This window comes from Trachurus trachurus (assembly GCF_905171665.1).
Source record: "Trachurus trachurus genome assembly, chromosome: 6".
NCBI lineage: Eukaryota > Metazoa > Chordata > Actinopteri > Carangiformes > Carangidae > Trachurus > Trachurus trachurus.
The window spans coordinates 17,749,554-17,767,990 of NC_139897.1; the positions used below are offsets into that span (position 1 = coordinate 17,749,554).

The window sequence follows — 18,437 nt, forward strand, 5'->3', positions numbered from 1 at the left end:
ATGAACACACTTGCACCTGATGACTAATGCTGCTTGTTGTTGCACTTAAATATGAGCTTATGCCGGGCGCGCTCGAGCCATTCACAGGTGTAGAAATGGCGTCAATCACGCGGTCCTTCACCGCAGCGGCGCGGGTTCAGATCCGACTATTTCCGGTTTTTGTCTTTCACCCTCTGACAAAATAAATGCAGTGATGCTAGCATGAAATGACTGTTGTCATTCCTTTAATCAAGCCATTTCCAGAGGAAATTATATTTAGTAGCTTTGCTTCTTTCTTTTTATTCCAGTAGCCTAGCCTACACTCCAGTTTATAGCCTATTAGCCTATCATAGTTGATTGTAACTATTTTCTTAACTATTGTGTAAAGAAGAAAAAAAGAAAAGTCAAATATCCATGATACACTGGTGAAAATGAAACTCTACTCAATGGATGCTTGTATGAAATGTTAGTTGGCAATGACTCCTCACATTAACTTAGAAAAGTGTGATGATTTACATTTTTAAAAAGTAGCCTATGTGCTGGGAAAACTTATTTTATAAACACCTTACTTAGCCTACATATCTTACTCTTAAGCTCCACAGAAAATGGAGATCATATTGTAATTTACGTCTTCCAGATAAAAGGCATTTATATGAGTCATGTACGCTGATTCAGTCCATCTCTCTATGACTCAGTTTTCAATGAATGCAAAAACTCATTATGCTGCTGTCATTTATCTGGCCCACTAGCCAGAGACATGTTTGAAGACTGAGCTGGGCTTTACCGTCTTGTGTCCCCTAGTGACTTTTCTGGCAGGCTGGCTCTCATGCAGACTGGAATTAGGTAAGACAGTGAATGGCTGGGCCTAGACTCTGTGCTTATACTGTAGCATAAGGCACAACCCCAGATTCGGACAAGAAGACATTCAGCTGCATCGCGGCTAGAAACTCACTTTATGAAGGCTATGAAGGCTCATAAACACTCCAAAAACACAATAAAACATGTCCCTCTCCTCAGCATATACAAAAAATATACTGCATTTCTAAGTGAGCTTGCCAGTTGCACACAGACATACAGTCAATCTCTGAGAATCTTGATAGGTTAATGTGTGAATATAACCAGAGACGGTGGGATGCAGTGTCAGACACTGGTGTTCAACAGCTCCAGAAATCTCTTGTCCCTGTTTTCCTGGGCTGACCTTCCTGGTGTGGTTAGACCAGAAGAAAACATGCTTTGTGATATCAATCATTTATGGCTCCAGACGAAGCCTTGTACCGCATGCCACATCTGGCATAATCATATTTATAACCATAACAAAGATAAGAGGAGGTAAATCAAACACAGCCTTTCTTAGAGCACTTACATGTCTGCTCATTGAAAAGCAAATTGGAGTTTCCTTTCATCACGTGAGAGCTTTCTGGCATTAACAAACAAGCAGTCGTTCTCCCATGGAATCAGAGTCGGCCTCTGTCCAAACTGGACGACCTCTCTCGGTCCCTAATGTCTCTGAAAACAAAGGACCATTCTGGTGTAAAAACTCACAAACTGTGAACAAAAATACACTGCAAGACGTGATCCTCTCTGTCTCTGACCTATATTTTAAGAACAATGCGTGTCTCTAAAAGTGAAGCTATCCTTACCCTGATGCATATTTACACAGACATTATCAATCTGGATTTTTCAACAACTTGGCATCTGCTTTGTGCCAGAGAGCATTCCATGATAAGGAGAGAAAAATCTCAGAGGCACAGAGTCTGCTCCTGCATGTGTTTCAGGTATTGACAACCAGGTAGCAGAGGACTTGCTGATCATAAACCCACTAAATAGCTAGTGTTCTTTGCAGAGGAATCCAGTCTCCCCAGGAAATCTTATCATATAAACAAAGGCAGTGTTGATCTTAATAAATAGTAGGCTCTCAATAACTTGCAATAATATTTACTCGGAATGGCTTTCAATGGTCATAAAATGTGTTGCTCCAAAAGACCACAGTGCTTACTGACTAAATGCCTCTGGTTCAGACACTTTATACCTGCGAGTAAGATTTAATGCTTGTGCCATTATGGCTCATAAAACAGGCATTGTCTCCTGTAGTCATCTGAGGGTGCACTCACACTAGGACCATTTGTTCCATACCATGCTGAAGCAGGAATGACCCTATATTTAGACTGCACAGGTGGTGACACACATCTTGATTTATGAGGTTATATAAGTGGTAGGTTAAAGTTAAAATACAGGACTATTCTGATTTAAGATTTCACTTTCCTGCCAATAAATAGTCACGTGGAAGATTTAAAGAGTGACATAATTGACTGAATCAGCTTCCCTTCCTATTTTTGCGTAATAATGGCTGCTTCCTGATCCACCTGCTTCATTCTTCTCGTGAAGACGTTTAGTTAAAGCACAGTGTGTGACTGATGAAGACGTACGCAGAGAGTACTACGCATCATGCAATGGGAGCAGCAACCATAGACTGTAAACAGCAACCCGGGAGCGTCGCGTGAAGCTTTCAGCGGCAGTTACGCCCACACGTCATCACGTCTGAAGTCCCCTTCAGGACGCCGACGTACAGTTGGAATTTCAATTAAACGTTGCAGAAAGGAAAGAAAAAAAAATGCAAACTTACCGTCGAGGTTGAAATAAAAAGAAGTCACTTGAAGGGGCCGGAGCAGAGAAGAGAATAGTTTGTTTTTTAGGACAGTCGATGACCAGGAAGCATTTTGAAGCCGGCGCAGTGTGGATGAGTTAGTCGCTACCCCTCCTCTCTCTCACATCTGGACCCTAAACTGAAGCAGCACCTCCCTTCCAAGGAGTTTCTGCTGCTCTCTGCGCACCCACGACTCACGGACACACGTCTTCCCTACAGCTTCTTAATGAATTATCACCCGTGCATTTTGCAGCTGCAAATAACAAAAACTACAAATGAATGGAGCCATAATCTATCCAACAATCATTCAAACCCCAGCTGCTGCAGCGTTGAGCAACACGAAGCTTCAAAAAATTACAGGAAGAGAGAAAAAATAGGATGCATATAAAAGTTCCTACTGTTACAAATGGCATAGCTCAGAACAATCAAAACACAACACTTGTAACACTTGTTACAACCAGTAGTAGTGAGTAAGGGCAGTTATTAAGTGCTGCTCTCAACAGCAAGTTTACTCCTTGTCTTGATACTTACCGATTATAAATAGGTAGGCCTATTTGTTCTCCACAGTATATTTATATTTCTCCTCTGTGTTCAAATACCAATAAATAACACTTGTGAATGGAGCACTCCATAAATCATTGCATTTCAGTCTTGGCTATGTGATGATTTGGAACAAAGAAATGTTTCAGTAAAATATAAACTAGAGTGGACTGTAAATATTCAGAGTAAACTTGTACATCCAGTACAGACGTTTCCATACAGACAGATTTATCAATGACTGTAATTTTCATATGAGCTGATTTCTTCCTCCTTAGTTTATTGACAAAAAGAAAGAAGTCTTTCTAATATCATTTGCACTGCTGATATTTATATAGTGGCGAGATAAGGTCAGTCAGCACTTTGGAATAACCTCAATTTATGTAAAAATGTTCTAAATTGTGGTCAGATCTTCATCCAAGTTGCAATTATGAACAAACACAATCTGTTTTACCCAGTGACACATGAATCAGTGTATTATTCTAGTCCAAATTGATAACATCAATAAAACCTCCATAGCACAGGCTGGAGAAAGTATGTGATCCTCTTGGGTAATTACATCAAAAGAAGCAAATTTGTCAGGAGTTATCAAACCCAGAGTCCAAACCAGATTTGAGGTGTGGTTTAGTGCTGCTCTGACTTATATATGAAGACAGTTATATGTTTGCTGATGAATAACAGATCTCATATTTGATGAAGAATTGTCGATTTGCATGAAACCTGAAAGGGTTGCAAAGTAATTCCAAAATACTTCGATATTATAAAGAGACAATTCAATTCTGTGGCTTCTCTCCAGCTATGATTATTCCCGAAGCACAAGGCAATGGCAAGGCAGTTAAAAGTGCCTTTAAAGACTTAAAGGTATCATTGGAGCTGCTTTGCGTCTCTGTTCATGAGTTTACTTAACTCAAATCACAGTGCATGGTGCATGGAGAATGGTATCCATGGCAGGACAGTTTCAGACAATCTGCCAGTTAACCCAGTAGACATGCTGTGTAGCGCGCTGAACACCAGACGCCCTAAACGGCAACGTGGCTGAGCTGAGGAAGCTCTGGAGGAGCAATGGTCCAAATTTCCTCCTGAACATTGAGCAGCTACTGGGAGTGCTTGTTTAATGTTATTGCTGCCAAAGGAGGTTCAATCAGTTATTAGAGGCAGGGGTTCACTTATTCACTTTTTTCCATCAGCACTGTGAATGCAAGTGATGCAAATGATCTGTACACTGCGTATTTTATGCTGTGAAAATGTGTATTACTATGATTTAGGCATCTAAACAAACAAACAAATATAAGAGTCTCATATGAAATCATATGAAAAAGGAAAATTAAACTAATTTATGATCCCACATATCTATTTAGAAGCTTGGGCCATTTACATTATTGACTTCTTTAAGAAACTGTTCCTCAGATGTCCATGTATGCAACAACAGGTCCAACAATTGCTGCTGAGTAACACATGTAACCACGATTTCCCCATAATTTATTGTATATAAAGATGAATGAAAGGACAGAAATGTTTGAAAAGGCAAAGTTTGCAAACCCTGTTCTGACCTTTCTGAAATATTCAGCAAAAAAAACAAAAGTGAGTACCCTGTCAACTGTGACAGTGGTGCTCTGCTGTAATCTGTCCACTGACATGAGACAGATAAATCCTTGGCTGTGGGAAGCTTTGTTTCCCCCAAGATTAACAATTGCTGATTTATGGTGTTATAGAAACAGTGTGTTTGGACATTTTGCCTCAACAAATATGTTCACTCATCTTTACACATCCTGAGATATCTCCTCTAACCTTATTAAAAAAAAAAAGTTTGAGCTGGGGGAGCTATGTGCAGCTGGTGTCAAAGCAACGGAGGCAGGTAGACAACATTGCATGTTGCAGCAGATACCGCGGAGCCGCCTTCAGTTTGAGGAGAACACAGGAGAGCCGCCGGGAGAGGAAAGATACAACGCCTGGTCTCTGTCCATCACTCCGCTGCCTCTCTCCAAACATGCATTCTGCTTCCAAACAATCTCATCTCGCCATCTATCACTCATTTCTGTTTTCAGCAGGTTATCTCCGAGGCAGCCTGAGAGAGGGCCCGTCACCATGGTGACCACTCCAGCCCTTGGATGCAGCCCAGGGTTGTAAAAAAAAAAAGTGAAGAGCAAAAAGACTATTATGATCTTGGGTCTGTTTCCTTCCAAGTCCAAGATTTAATGGAGCGGTCATGGGCGGGTGAGGGGGGGCGGGGGCGGGGGACAGTTGTCCACGCCAACTTTTGAACTCAGCTGCATCAAGATTATTTCAAAGGGATGGACCCCGCGGTCCCTTCTATGAAATTTTAGCCCAGATTAGTGTATAACGGTAAAGACAGTGAATTAACTATAGCAGGGCTTCCAGAGGAGGGGAAGGGAAACCCTAGTGGAGCAGGAGAAGATGCAGAGAAGGGGCTAGACAAGATGAAGAGGCAGTTTAAAGGGGGTCAGAGACAGCAACAACAGACTGAGAGGAAACAAGAGGAAGCAGCCAAGACCATGGATGTTGTTTTATCAAGTTCATTTTGTCGCCTGGTTCTTTCCCCAACTCCAAAATATACTATTACATCACACTGAGCATGGGAAACTTCCCCAAAGCAACACACAGGCTCAGCTGTGTGTCTCACTTATCTCTCTTCTCACTAGCTGCACAGATATTCATCATTAGAGGAGCATCACTCCAGCACAACACAACAATACATTCTCTTTGTTTTCACTGACAGAACATAACCACAGCATGGGCACACTGGGGACTGTGAAGAAAAGCAATTACAGATCACAAAGTGTTATGTACAACATAACAAGTCTTATGGCAAAATATCTCAAAGCTTGTTTTTGTCATTTTGTCAAGATTGCTGACAATACAGTAGCTTAATCCTATTATATGTTATTGAAGTTGTCATGATATATATTTACTTTGAAAAATGGTAAATACATGAGCTCAACATAAAACAAGACCTCAAAAACCAAACTATTATTTCATGCTTTCGTCAGATGTCTATTTGCACCGGATGAAAGCAGTGTCATGTCTTAAAAAACTTTGAAGCTACTTTGATCATTACGGTTGATGGAAATTGAGAAAGAAACCAAAATAAAAACACACTTTTATGGCAACCACAAACATGTTTTATTCACATGAATGTATCTTTCACAGAGACAAAACAAGGGTTTTCGTTGGTATTCTACAAGCCTACGAGCAACTTGTCTACCACTGGCACCATCTCCTCTACTTAATGGTCTTCTACCTCTGAAATTAAAGCTCTCCAAAAATACCGGCAGATTACAATAAGATAAATCAAAACGCAAAACAAAGCTGTGCGGCTAAAGAAATATGAAAACAAGATGAGCGTAATAAAAGAAGGTATGGGCTCACAGCCAGGAGACACAGTATGGACTAATTCACACAGAGTGACATTAAACACAACCAAGTGTAGCTGTCCTCAGCTAAACGTGCTCTCCTGTGCAAGTCCACCATGACAAGAAATGACAGAAAATGGTGAGAAAAGGAGCTCAGTCCTGGTTGTTTGAGGTGGGATTCAGAGTTTTTTTGTTTTTTTACAAACCCCTTATAAGGGTTTCAGGGTCAGCCCAAGCAGCTTAACTCCAAATAACAACTATTTTCCAAAGTTGATGTAAACAAGTGTGTGCGTTGATGAAGTGGCAGAATGACGGGCTACATGAGCAGCATCCTCCCTGGATAGAAAATAATCCCACTGTGTATTCTGCGGTGGGCCAGGTCGTTCTGGTGCGGAAAACACCAGAAAGACCGCAGTTGATTTCGGAGTATTAGGGTCTTTTTGAGTTCTCTGTGAACATTTCCACATTGCGACATCTGGTTGGCAAGGGATTGAGCAGTTTTGCAGGAAAAAAAAACTCAAAACAAAACAAGAAAAATGGTTCTTCCCTCCATTTCATCAGCGATGTTCAGTATTTGATCAAAAAAAAAAAAAAGTCTTCTGACTTGATTGTTTGTCAGACTGTATGCACTTGTTGACCTCTGCTGTTCCACCGAGCTCCGTCGGGCCATGCTGTAGGGACAGAGATCTGGGCTGTGTCGAAGCAGACGGGCTGCTCTCAGGTGGCCACGGAGGTGACGATCTGGACCACCTCTCCGTTCTCACCCTGGATGGCACCCTGGATGGCCTCTTTTACCTCCATGTCCGTCTGCAGGGCGGGGGCCAGCTCGGCAGCCTGGGACACATGAAAGACAAGAGGGAGAGGGAGGACAGCGCAGTGAGAGCTTGCACATGAAACGTACTAATCATGTAGCATCCTGCTTGAACAGAGGAATGATGAGTGAGATCAGAGAGGAGATACATCAGAGGGGAAGAAAGAGGAGAATGGTGAAAGGAATGAGAGAAGAAGCAGAGTGACAGGTGGTTGACAAGAGATGGGCTATTTGTATTTTAACGCTCAGACTGTCTCTATGGCCAGGGTCAGACACAGTGAGGTATTGTATGGGCAAAAAAAACCTAAAAGATGAGAGGTTCATGACTCAGTCCTGGATGATGACCACGGGGAGTGACTCACTCCTTCCTCGAACGCACGCCAAAGGTTCCCTCAAACACACCTGCAGCATTTAATCCTCACTCCAGCCCAGCGCGCTGTCACTAGACAACAGCGCTGACTCCAGCACAGCTGCACCACAGCAGCACACACAATGCAACAACAGGCTGACACACTGTAACCACTGGCAGCCGGAGAAGCCAAGAACAACTCATATGGATCCATGTTCGCAGCTGCGACAGAGGAGAAGCTGGTATCGTTTTCACCTTGTGCGTATGTGTGTGTGTGGCATACTTTGGCAGGTGGCTGTGTGTCTGTGTGGACACATTTTGTCACCATGGAAACTTTATTCATAGGTGTTTAGATTAGATCAAATTGAAGGCTTGGTGACAAGATGAGAGTGGCCTGACTCATGAGTACTCAGTAATGGGCAGTAATGCAGTAACAACTACTGTGCGCTCATGGGCTGACGGGCATCACAGCAACACCACCTCCAGTTTTCTAACTGTTTGAAACACTGGACAGTGGACACAAACATATTCATAGATAATAGATCAATTGCTTCGAACCGTATGGATCAGCAACAATTTCGGAGAGAAGTCTGTCAAAACCAGGCTATTTGTCCTCTACGGTCCAGACTTGAGACTTGAGCAGGAGAAGAAACTTTGAGTCAAAATTCGACCACATATTTTCACCAACTGCATCAGAAATGTCCCATGGAAATATCACTGTGTCTTTGCCTCCCACCCTTCCTACTTCATGTAGTTTGTGCAATGGAAACTATTACATAAAGAGAGAGGAAAAATGCGGAGATAAATAAATACAAAAGCCTAAGTAATTTTTCAAAAACTTCTATAAAGGCTTCCATATGTCTGGAAACAGATGAGAGCGATTCTCTCAATTCAACACTTTGGAGAAAACGGGACGTGGGTCAGGGGGGACGGGGGCTAACCTTGCTCTGAACTTTGAACTGAAACTCAGTGATGTTCACATTGATGGGCATCAAAATCAAACTGTGACAGTAGGCCACCCTGTACCAGGCCGGCCGGGCTGAAGCGTCTATGCTGCAACATTGGCCACTTGACTCAATGACACTTTGTACTTTGTGTTTCACAATACTGTATCAGTTTATATTTACTGCTGTAACTGGTCAGTGGCTCTTCTGTGTCTTTTATTTTCCTTCCGCCCTTGACTTTTGTTTGCTTGCATTATATATCATTACATAATATGTCATGTGATCAGTTCTTGTTTGGATAGATCCTTGCTCGTTTCTTTAAAGCATACTTTAAACAATGGAAAACCAAAAGAAAGCTCCATTTGAACATACTGGATGTATCTCAGCTGTGGCCTTGTTTTCTTGACCCATTAACACCGTACATTAATTTGAGAATGAAGTCTAATGAAAACCTGCTTTTGACAGATTTAAATACTGTTTGATCAATTGACGCCACATTGGTCGCAGACGGTTTCACTCTGTCCCACTGACTACATCAAAGCTCCCTCACTAGACCCCGACTGCGTTGAATAGAAAGCTGATGACTGACCAGACCTATATCCTCTTTGTTGATTTTCAACAAGATCTGCGCACAATCAAACATGAGGGGAAAAAATGAGCTCTTTTTAGACATAAAAATCCATTCGAACCAATCAGTTGAGTAAACAAACAGCTTGATTGCTCGCTGCGCCAAGAAACATGGAGCGCAGATCTTGGAATACAGTACACGGGGTGGCAATACTTGTGCAAGCTCATGAACACACGAATAAATATAGCTTCAGGGTCTATCAGTTTGTGTATCATCTGCACCCAAAAAGAAAAAAAATCCAATCAACATGGAGCGCTTTCACTGCCTGCACACTCACAGGGGCAAGGAACCAATTACCAAGACAACTAAAGACAACAAATGGACAACAAGACGGGGTCATAGCGAGAAGACACAAGTCTGAATGAGGAAATCCCAAAACCTGATGTGGAGCTGGTCAGCACATTTGCTCTCCACATGGTATGCAGCCAGATGAATATGATCAATCCCATTACAAAGTCTGCAAGAGGATCAGAATAGGACGGGAACATTATTTTTTACAGCTACACATCATTTGAAGTTCTCATTATAACGGATAAAACAACAACTTGACTAAAGGGTGGCCGTCTTTAGCTTGTGATGTGAGTAAAAAGAAACAGTTAAGGAGAATATAATATAATAGATATGTTGAAGAGAAGAAAAGCAGAGAGACTAAAGGGCTGGTGTTGTTTTTTATCCCTCAGAGTTAAACTGGCCACTTGAAAGGGAGCTGTGCCACGTGCCTGGACACCATCCTGATTCCACATGTGGCTGCTTCTCAACAAGCTCAATCATCTAAGGGTTGGAGGCATATCAATTAATTACCAACTTCCCATCTAACACTCCATCAACTCCACTTTCTCATGGTGAATTACCGTTTGTCCAAACACCCGTCATGAGAATTGAAAGCTGAATGACAATGGGAGAAAAGCAGACTCAACATACCTGCAAGTAGTTTGGCTAAATTGCTGAAATTACACTCATTTTACTATTTCAACATTTCAGTAATTATGAATGAAATATTTGAGGATACATTCGCCCCCTTGTGATGCTAAGCAAATCTTTCTAGAGTTTAAGAAGGCACGTGTTGGGCCCAACAACCAGACATTTCGGCCCGGAGTCAGCACCTAATTCCCTGATGGAGGAGAAGAAAGAAAAAAAATACCCAGAGAAAAAAAAGAAGTTATGATAGAGAGGATGGGCTCTTTATTAATGTTTTTTTAAAGGTGGATGGGGTTTAATTATTCAGTTTAAAGACAATTAAGTATTGGCCCTTCCTTTTAAAGAGCATGAATTTCCATCTATAAGTACAGTGGGTTTTTCACTTGTGACATTTATTAGATTAAAAACTGTTTTTTGAAAGGTTGACACAAGCACAATGAACCACTGTTCCACGTATGTATAGAGCCGAAAAACTGGCAGGCAGTTCATGTGAGGTGACTGGTTGTTTCGACACTTGGATGAACGTGAAATTCTACTTGTTGAGTCATCACTAAAAACACAAAAAGTGTTGAAAAAATACACTTCATTAAAATGAATTAAAAGGGTTTTTAAAAGCCTCCAAGGTGAGAGACATTTGAGCTTAGAATCTGGTAGTTTTCCGACGGTGCCGCTACTGGCACAGAGGTAGAGCCCTGTTTGATAAGCTCAGCGCATTTAATGAAATCCCTTTTGGATTCTGTATCTGTTTTTTAACAACTTGAGTTGGTGTTGTGTTGTTTGTCAGGAAGAAAAGTGTTTTCAATTAACTGAAGATGTAAAGTTAAAAAAACAAAACAACTGGTGAGGCTCATAAGTGCTGTGCATTTAGCTCAATTTTGTAAAAAGCAATTTGCAGAATTTATGGGTTGTAACTTATACCTATAGTTACATGAATTATCCAAATAGCACTGACGGAGCCTTAGAGTACCAAAATACACAAAATAATGGGATTCGGATCCTTTGGCTGAGCGCTGACTACACTGCACAGATTCATGGCACCACCCATGGACTGATTACAAAGTCAGTGTAGATCACAAGGAGGTTGAGAACACAGTTATTTGTTATGGACTGTGAAGAGGGGCTGATTTTGATTAACACTGGGGTCTGTTTCACCTCGTACTAATGACAGCTGCTGCAGCACTTGGACTGCTATTCAGTTACAAACACAATCTGTGTCTTAGTGTGTACACGTGTAAGGAGGCCTGGAAGACTTTTGAGTTTTGCATGTGTGTGTGTGTGTGTGTGTTGTTTTTACCTGGACGGCAGCTGTGTGGTCCGGAACGGGGGCTAGTTGAACGTACTGCACTTGGATGTCAGGGGGGAGAGAGGAACCCTCGACCGCTGTGGCCCCTCCGTCAGCTGACGCCACCGCTATCAGCTGAGCTCCGTGCAGCACCTATGACAGAGGAGAGGTGTCAACCATCACTGGCATTTCAATCTTATCAGCGGTCAAAGTGAAATAGATCTGACTGTGTTGCCACATCATCATCATCATCATCATCATCAGCTCCATCCAGTCGAGTTTTAAATAAGCAACAATCTGCTCGGCGCTCTGCAGTGACCTACAGCGCACATGAGTGGAAACAGGAACCAAATAAAAACAAACGGCCAAAAGCCTCATTTGCGCGCTGATCTGATGTGTTTATGTTCCTTTATTGATTGCAGCCATCGATGTGTACAAGCACGGTGTCACACAAACACACAAAGTGGCTGTGTGGCAAGGAAAAAGAGCAGTGCGGTGGTATCTGAGTGACGTAAATAAACATCTAAGCCGCGCTGTTCTCACCCCCTTCGCATCCCACCCTCTGTTTATACATCCAGTCGGGGGAGGAACTTTATGGTCCATTCAATTCAATTTTATTTTTTACAAGTTTTGATTTCCTGGACTCTAAAACATGATGTACTAGTTAGTGTTTGTGTGTATTTGGGTTTGTTTCATTATCTAGACAAGAGAAATAAAAAAGAATTGGCAGAGGGTGGATAGTGAGACATCACAGGGGGATCCTAATCCCCCGCAGTGTTGAAAGTCAGCCAGGCCACGTTAGAGCTCGGCAGTCTCAATGCACTAATTACAGAGCAGAGCAGTGCAGCTGGAGTGTTTTAGGGGTATTCCTATAGTTTGTTGAGGCAATTCCTATATATAGACTACAACCACAAACTCAGAGGATGTGTACTTGTGCAAGTTCACACAGTCTCAAACACACAGACACACATACGCGCGCGCTAGGGATTAGCAGAGCACTGCTGTTAATTTAAATAGCATAACTCCCATGGGACAACACACATACAAATTAACGTACACTCATCCTGTCAACACAAACACAGAGGAAGACAGATGGAGGGAAACATTCACTCAGCTTTGTGCCTGTGCGTGTTCATTTCAACCAGACGAGGGGTCAGAGACTCCACTGCTACCCAGAGCTTTCTGACAATAAGTTTTCCAGAGGGGAATGGTGTGTGTGTGTGATGGGGGATGTAACTTGTTTGAAATAAAGGGCATTCCTACATGAACTGACTGCATGCTCTGATTTACTTTTCACGGCCTTGGCCTGAAGACAGGCCTCTTCAGTGTCTCCGTCCTGGCAGGTTTCATATGTATGTGTGCTCTCTCTGTAATGTTATGTGACGTCTCTGTCTCCAGCAGCTCAATCTTACTTCTTCTTGCTGCACTTGGTGCTGGTTGAGACCGGCTGGGACATGCTGAACACAGGCATTTGAAAATTTAAAGGAGAATATGCAAGCCTGCAGAAAAAAAAAACCCAAACCTCACAAACCTCAATTACAGATGATGTTTGTTGCCCCCTAACCCTTTCAATCCCAAAGTCCCACATCGCCTCCCAAGCCCTGGGCCCGACCTTCTCTTTGAAGTTCTGAGTTAGTGATGGCCCCTAAAGGTTCAGTTAACCCCCCCTGGTGCCTGCTTGTTTGCCTCATCATCATACAAACTTTGCCAGTTTCACCACAAAATCTGCAGCCTCATCACCACAATGCGCCAGGCCCGGATGGCCCGATGGAAGCTATTAGTGTAACAAGTCTGTTTGACTCATGTGATCAGACGACTGGGACACTTCGAGAACAGACATGGTTTGGGGGTGTATGAGTTAGACTCTTAATATAGCTTCTGAAGCTGGGTCAAATGAATCACAGTGTTTGATGACCCATAAAACATTCCTGATCAATTAGAGAATTAGTGGAGTGTTGTTGTAAACAGTAAGCAGACAGTTGCATTTGTTTCTCTGCAGTAGTGATAAAGACACAAGCGCCAATCAGGAACAATCACCTTCTTGGCTCTGTAAAAAAGAAAATTCCTACTGGTACCTTTAAAGGGAGAGTTCGGCTTTTTTTTTTGAAGTGGGGTTGTATGAGGTACAAATGGCCATTAAGTATAATATCTGCAGTAGAAAGGTCCCGCTCCCTTCCACTGAGAGATACCGGCGAGACAGACAGCGCGTCATGAAGCCTGCCTGCATAGAGGAGTACTGAATGAGTTGGTTAGATAGAAGTTAGACACACTTCTTTTCCAACCAGCTGCAGCAGTATATCGTATTCTTGAACTGTCCCTCATTCACAACGGAGCAGCACGATGCGCCAGCGTTTCTCAGTCGGGGTGAGCAGAGACCTTTCTACTGCAGATAATGGACATTTGTACCTCATATGAACCCCACTTCAAAAAAGCTGAACTATCCCTTTAAGATCATTATTAACATGTTGGACATGTCAAGTCTAGTCTTTATGCTAAGCTAAGAGATCGTAAACTCTGGCACCAGCAATTTATTGTATTTTCCGAAGTATTCCTTTGCGTCACATATACAGCATATAGCTTAAGTAGGTATTCCAGAGAGACTATATACATGCCAACAGTGCTCACTCAGTCATCCTATTGAGCACAGTGAGAAACCAAACACACAACCAGCTGCTCTAGTGTGTCTTCATGGCAGGCATCCATACTGATGCATGTTATCTTATTAGGAATCAAACATGGTTTCTGTCAAGGGCTGCGTTTCAGCAGTCACTTGTTTGTGTGTGTCAATAATGTAAAGCAGGGGTCTACTCTGTACTGTCCAAAGTAAAGTGTATCTAAATGTACAATTACCGGGATTCAAGGGATGCTATGCTTGACACTTGAGATCGTAAACACTTGTCTCCTTCAATTAGATCCTCAACCTCCATTTGAGAGCAGTTTGCATTCTCAGCTGTGAGACGGAGCACACAGAGGCTCACAAAAGCATTTACAGAGTTGGAACGGTGTGTGAGATCTCTGCAGCGATTACACAGGAACTTCTCAGGCCCACATCCTGTCCCACGAGTTGCTTCGTTAGAACAACTCGTCTCCACTATTTGGGTGAAAATACAGTCACGCTGGGCTTTAAAGTGTGAGTCAGTCAAAGACAAATCAAAAAAATAAATAAATCTGTGCCACAAGTTATGTGCAGAGGCGGCCCAGAAAATGGGCTCAGAGTGTACTCCCAACAAGCAAAACATATGGATTTGTTGTCTATGATTACCTCAAGGTTGGAAGTTCATGTAAAACACTATTGTGCACTATTAAACAATTCTGTGAGTACTGATGATAATTACCTCCCATTCAGCTAATAGGAGATAATCATCATTAAGCTGGTTGGCAATGATGCAAAAACAAAAATAATGGCAAAAAGGTATCAAGGAAAGGTTTTATGAAGCAGAAAATGACTCTGCTTAGAGATCGTGTTTAATGACAAACAAAGCAGGACTGTTAGTAGAAACTAATATATAACACAACAAAGTGACAAATGTTTGAGGGGGGCTCTCGTCTAGAAGCAATGGAAAATACTTCATAGTCTTGCCTTGATTACCTAACTGCATCAGTTTGCAGCTAAGAGCTGGGCGGATTCGCTTAAATTGCGATCCAATATATTAGATTTGACGTTGTAAGCTCAATTTGTCAGAAACATGGGGCCATCAGCAGATCTTAAGTGCATTAGTTACTGTTGACCTCAAGGTTTTAAGGAATGGGACCCTTAAATAGTGAGAGCTAGCTGGCTGGCTGGCTGGCTGGCTCCACCACTGTGCTGGTGGGCCAAACAGCAGAGCAGACAAGCAGGATTAAAGGGCGATGATACAGCAACATTAATGGTGAGAGGAGCGTTGAACAATCAAGAGCATCTTAAATTCTCTGCAGGCTTTGCAAGCTGCCACAGCCTTGAGAAAAAGTGGAAAGAAAAAAATAAATCTTTAGCTGATGTTGTAATGCTTTTAGTAATGGATTCAGGACACAGAAATACAGCAAAGGCAGAGGAAAGACACAAAAATGAACAACAGCAGCGGCTTAACGCAAAAAACATTCATCATTTCAAGACTGAAAGACAATAACTAACTGGATAAACAAGACTTCTTTTAAATCCTCAGACAAGCAGATATGAGGGCTGGGCTCAACACGCTTTTCTCCTTTTACATCATATGAAACTTGTTAAATTATTTGAATGAAGTATTTAAGAAAATATGGATCGTTCAGAAAAATAAAAATGTGCCTGAATTCCCAGCCATATCCTCTCTAAAAGTCTCAGAGTAATGCATCAATTAAAAAAAAAAACACACACATCCTTCACCACTGCACATACTTAGTGCAGGCTGGCATCGATTCCCAGGCTCTCAGGAGGTCTCGGTTAAACTCAGCTGTGAATCGGATGATGCTATGAGTCACCCGCTTAGTTTGCATGTGTGTGTTTGTGTCTGAGTATGCTTTTAAAGATTTTAGCTTCACCCTCACTGCGATCAAAGCACGCTAGAATCTCCCGTAACACAAGATCATGGTTTTAGTGAAAATAAAAACACATAGACACAAAACACCGTAATTCTGTCTTCTGAAAGAAAAAGAGAGAAAAAAAAGTGGGAGCTACACAAATCTGGTTCCTATCATTCTCAGAGGAATACCTCCTCTTCTTTCAAATTTGAAAAAAAAAAACCCAAAACAGGGAAATGAAAAAAGAAACATTTGGACTTTGGAGTAGCTGGAACTTCCTCTCAGCTCCGCAGCCGTCAACAACATCTGCAACTGCCAACCCTGGACAGATGTCCAAGCAGAAACACTGGCTCCGGGTGAGTGGGTGGGGCAGGAGGGGCAGGAGGGGAGGGGAGGAAGGTGGGTGACTAAGACCTGGCTGTCACTTTGGCTGCAAAGATGCCCATGCATCAGTGCAGCAGTGGTCTGAGTGCTTGTTTAGCGCAGACTGGGAAAGTGAACACCCTGGCCTAAATTAGTCTCACTGCAGTCGTTAACTCTCTTAGTTACATATGCCTTCTATTTTACCTCCGAGTCCGGGGACAATTCTCCTATCAGCTGGGCCTCAGCTTAAAATACGATTGGATACAAGAGAGGAGTTGTTATACAAGTCCCAAAGGGAAAAACAGGCCAAAAAATATAATGCTCTGTGCCTCCATTATGTGTTAATTCTCTCACTTATTTGCAGCTATAAGTTACGCCTTTTGACAAGTGAGGCTACCATACAATACAATACTGATATGTTAATCTCCTGTCTACACATCACCCTTTTAAATGCACACTTGTTCTAATTTTCGAGTCTTGCACGACCCCTGACCTTGTAACCTGGCGCACTGCTTCCCATCTCCACCCACACTGTTTTCTACACCAGAGCTCGACACCTGGATCCAATCAAACCCTCCCTTTGCATCCTCTGCTCTGAAAACTCCCACCAGCAGATTGGGGGTCAGATTCAGACAAGGCTCAGAGAGGTTTTATGGCAAAACCATCTCGACTGCAACTCTGATCCAGAACCAGCAAATCAAAAAAAGGGGGCTGATGACAAAAATAACAACTGTAATTAAAAGTCAGACCGCTTCTAAAAGACGAAAAGGAAGAAAAATCTCGCTCAAGGTTTGCTCTGTTCTCTAGTGCACATACAAACTTGGCCTGCCTAATTGACGCAGGCATTTTTACAATGTCTGTAAATTTCATGATTTAAGATGATGACTTTATCATGTTTCCAATTATCCCGTTTAAATCAACAGAGCCAGAAGAGATGATATACATAGGTTGTAAACGCAACTGACAAAATATCACAAAGCACAAAATACCCATCTTAACAAGTCATGTGACCTAGTATTGACTCTGAATGCACACTGATGGAGAGAAATGAGAGAACGTTATTTTGTCAACACAACTTAAGTGGTGCATCTTAGGCCACATCTGCACTCATGTGTTGTAGTTTTGAAATGCTTTGCTTTCGCTTTGTTTACACGTGTCACATGCCTAATACTCAGCATTGATGCATGTGCATTAGCCTTATTTCCACCTCCACAGCTAGTAGCCATATGTGGGAAATCCCATATGTGTTTATATAAAAACAGACACAAGTCATCAGGCATGGCACAAGAAAAGAAAGACGACAAAGGAGAGCAATTTCACAGAAAATGTAACTGAGGAAAATGAGACGTGCATCAATATACTTTAGTACTATCCCTCCAAATGCGAAGTCCGGTCATTGGGACTACGGTCGTCTTAATTAGGCAACCAGAAACGTGTTTAAAACTGTGACTAGTAAATATTAAAATCGCATTGAAACAATTTACACAAGTCCTCACAATAAATGATAAGGAGGACATTAAACAACGCAAAGGGAAACATTGAACACACAAACAATTATGTCCATTTATGAATTGTAAAAATTGTTATTGCTGTTTATACAGAAAAACGTATAATGATGATAATGAATGGAAACGCAGCTGGCCCTATTTTAGTTTGAAAACACTGAGGTTGCGGGACTTTGGGAAGCCAAGATGCAGACTCTTGATTGGCTATCATCAGACACAACTATCAGTGGTGCGTGCTGTGACATGAATGACAAATTTCAAGTGTTTTTTTTTGTTTTTTTTTGCTGTTCCATAGTTGCACTATTTTCTGCAACTAACCAATGGCAGAGCAGACAATCTGCTTCTTGTTTACACTGCACAGTGTGCCCAGTATGGACAGTATAATGCAAGATTCATCCCAACCATCTGCCTTGTCTTTTCTCTGCCATCATTATTTGTACAACAGTCACATTTATGTCAACAAGAATAGGTTGTTGTGGTATTGTTCCATCACTGCAAGTCATGCTGCTTTGCATCATGTTCACTTCACATCATGTTTACAGTGCCTGTGCAGATGAAATAACATCTGACAGTCTCTTCTCTATACAAGCCCAGAGTAATTTGAAAGACTGATGAGTAACCTAGTTCTGT

At 42.0% G+C, this 18,437-nt stretch overlaps 1 protein-coding gene across 3 annotated transcripts in view; it reads right to left on the minus strand.

Moving 5' to 3' along the window:
- Positions 1–6,091: 6,091 nt before the first annotated feature.
- The window catches only part of banp (BTG3 associated nuclear protein), a 39,427-nt gene continuing 27,081 nt past the window's right edge, over positions 6,092–18,437 (minus strand). For all 3 annotated transcript variants that reach the window (XM_083974181.1, XM_083974180.1, XM_083974182.1), the window contains 2 exons: positions 11,476–11,616; positions 6,092–7,365 (listed from right to left, as the gene is read on the minus strand). In XM_083974181.1, the coding sequence (XP_083830307.1) occupies positions 7,249–7,365; positions 11,476–11,616 (258 nt within the window). In that variant the 3' untranslated portion in view covers positions 6,092–7,248. The remainder of the gene's footprint in view (positions 7,366–11,475; positions 11,617–18,437) is intronic.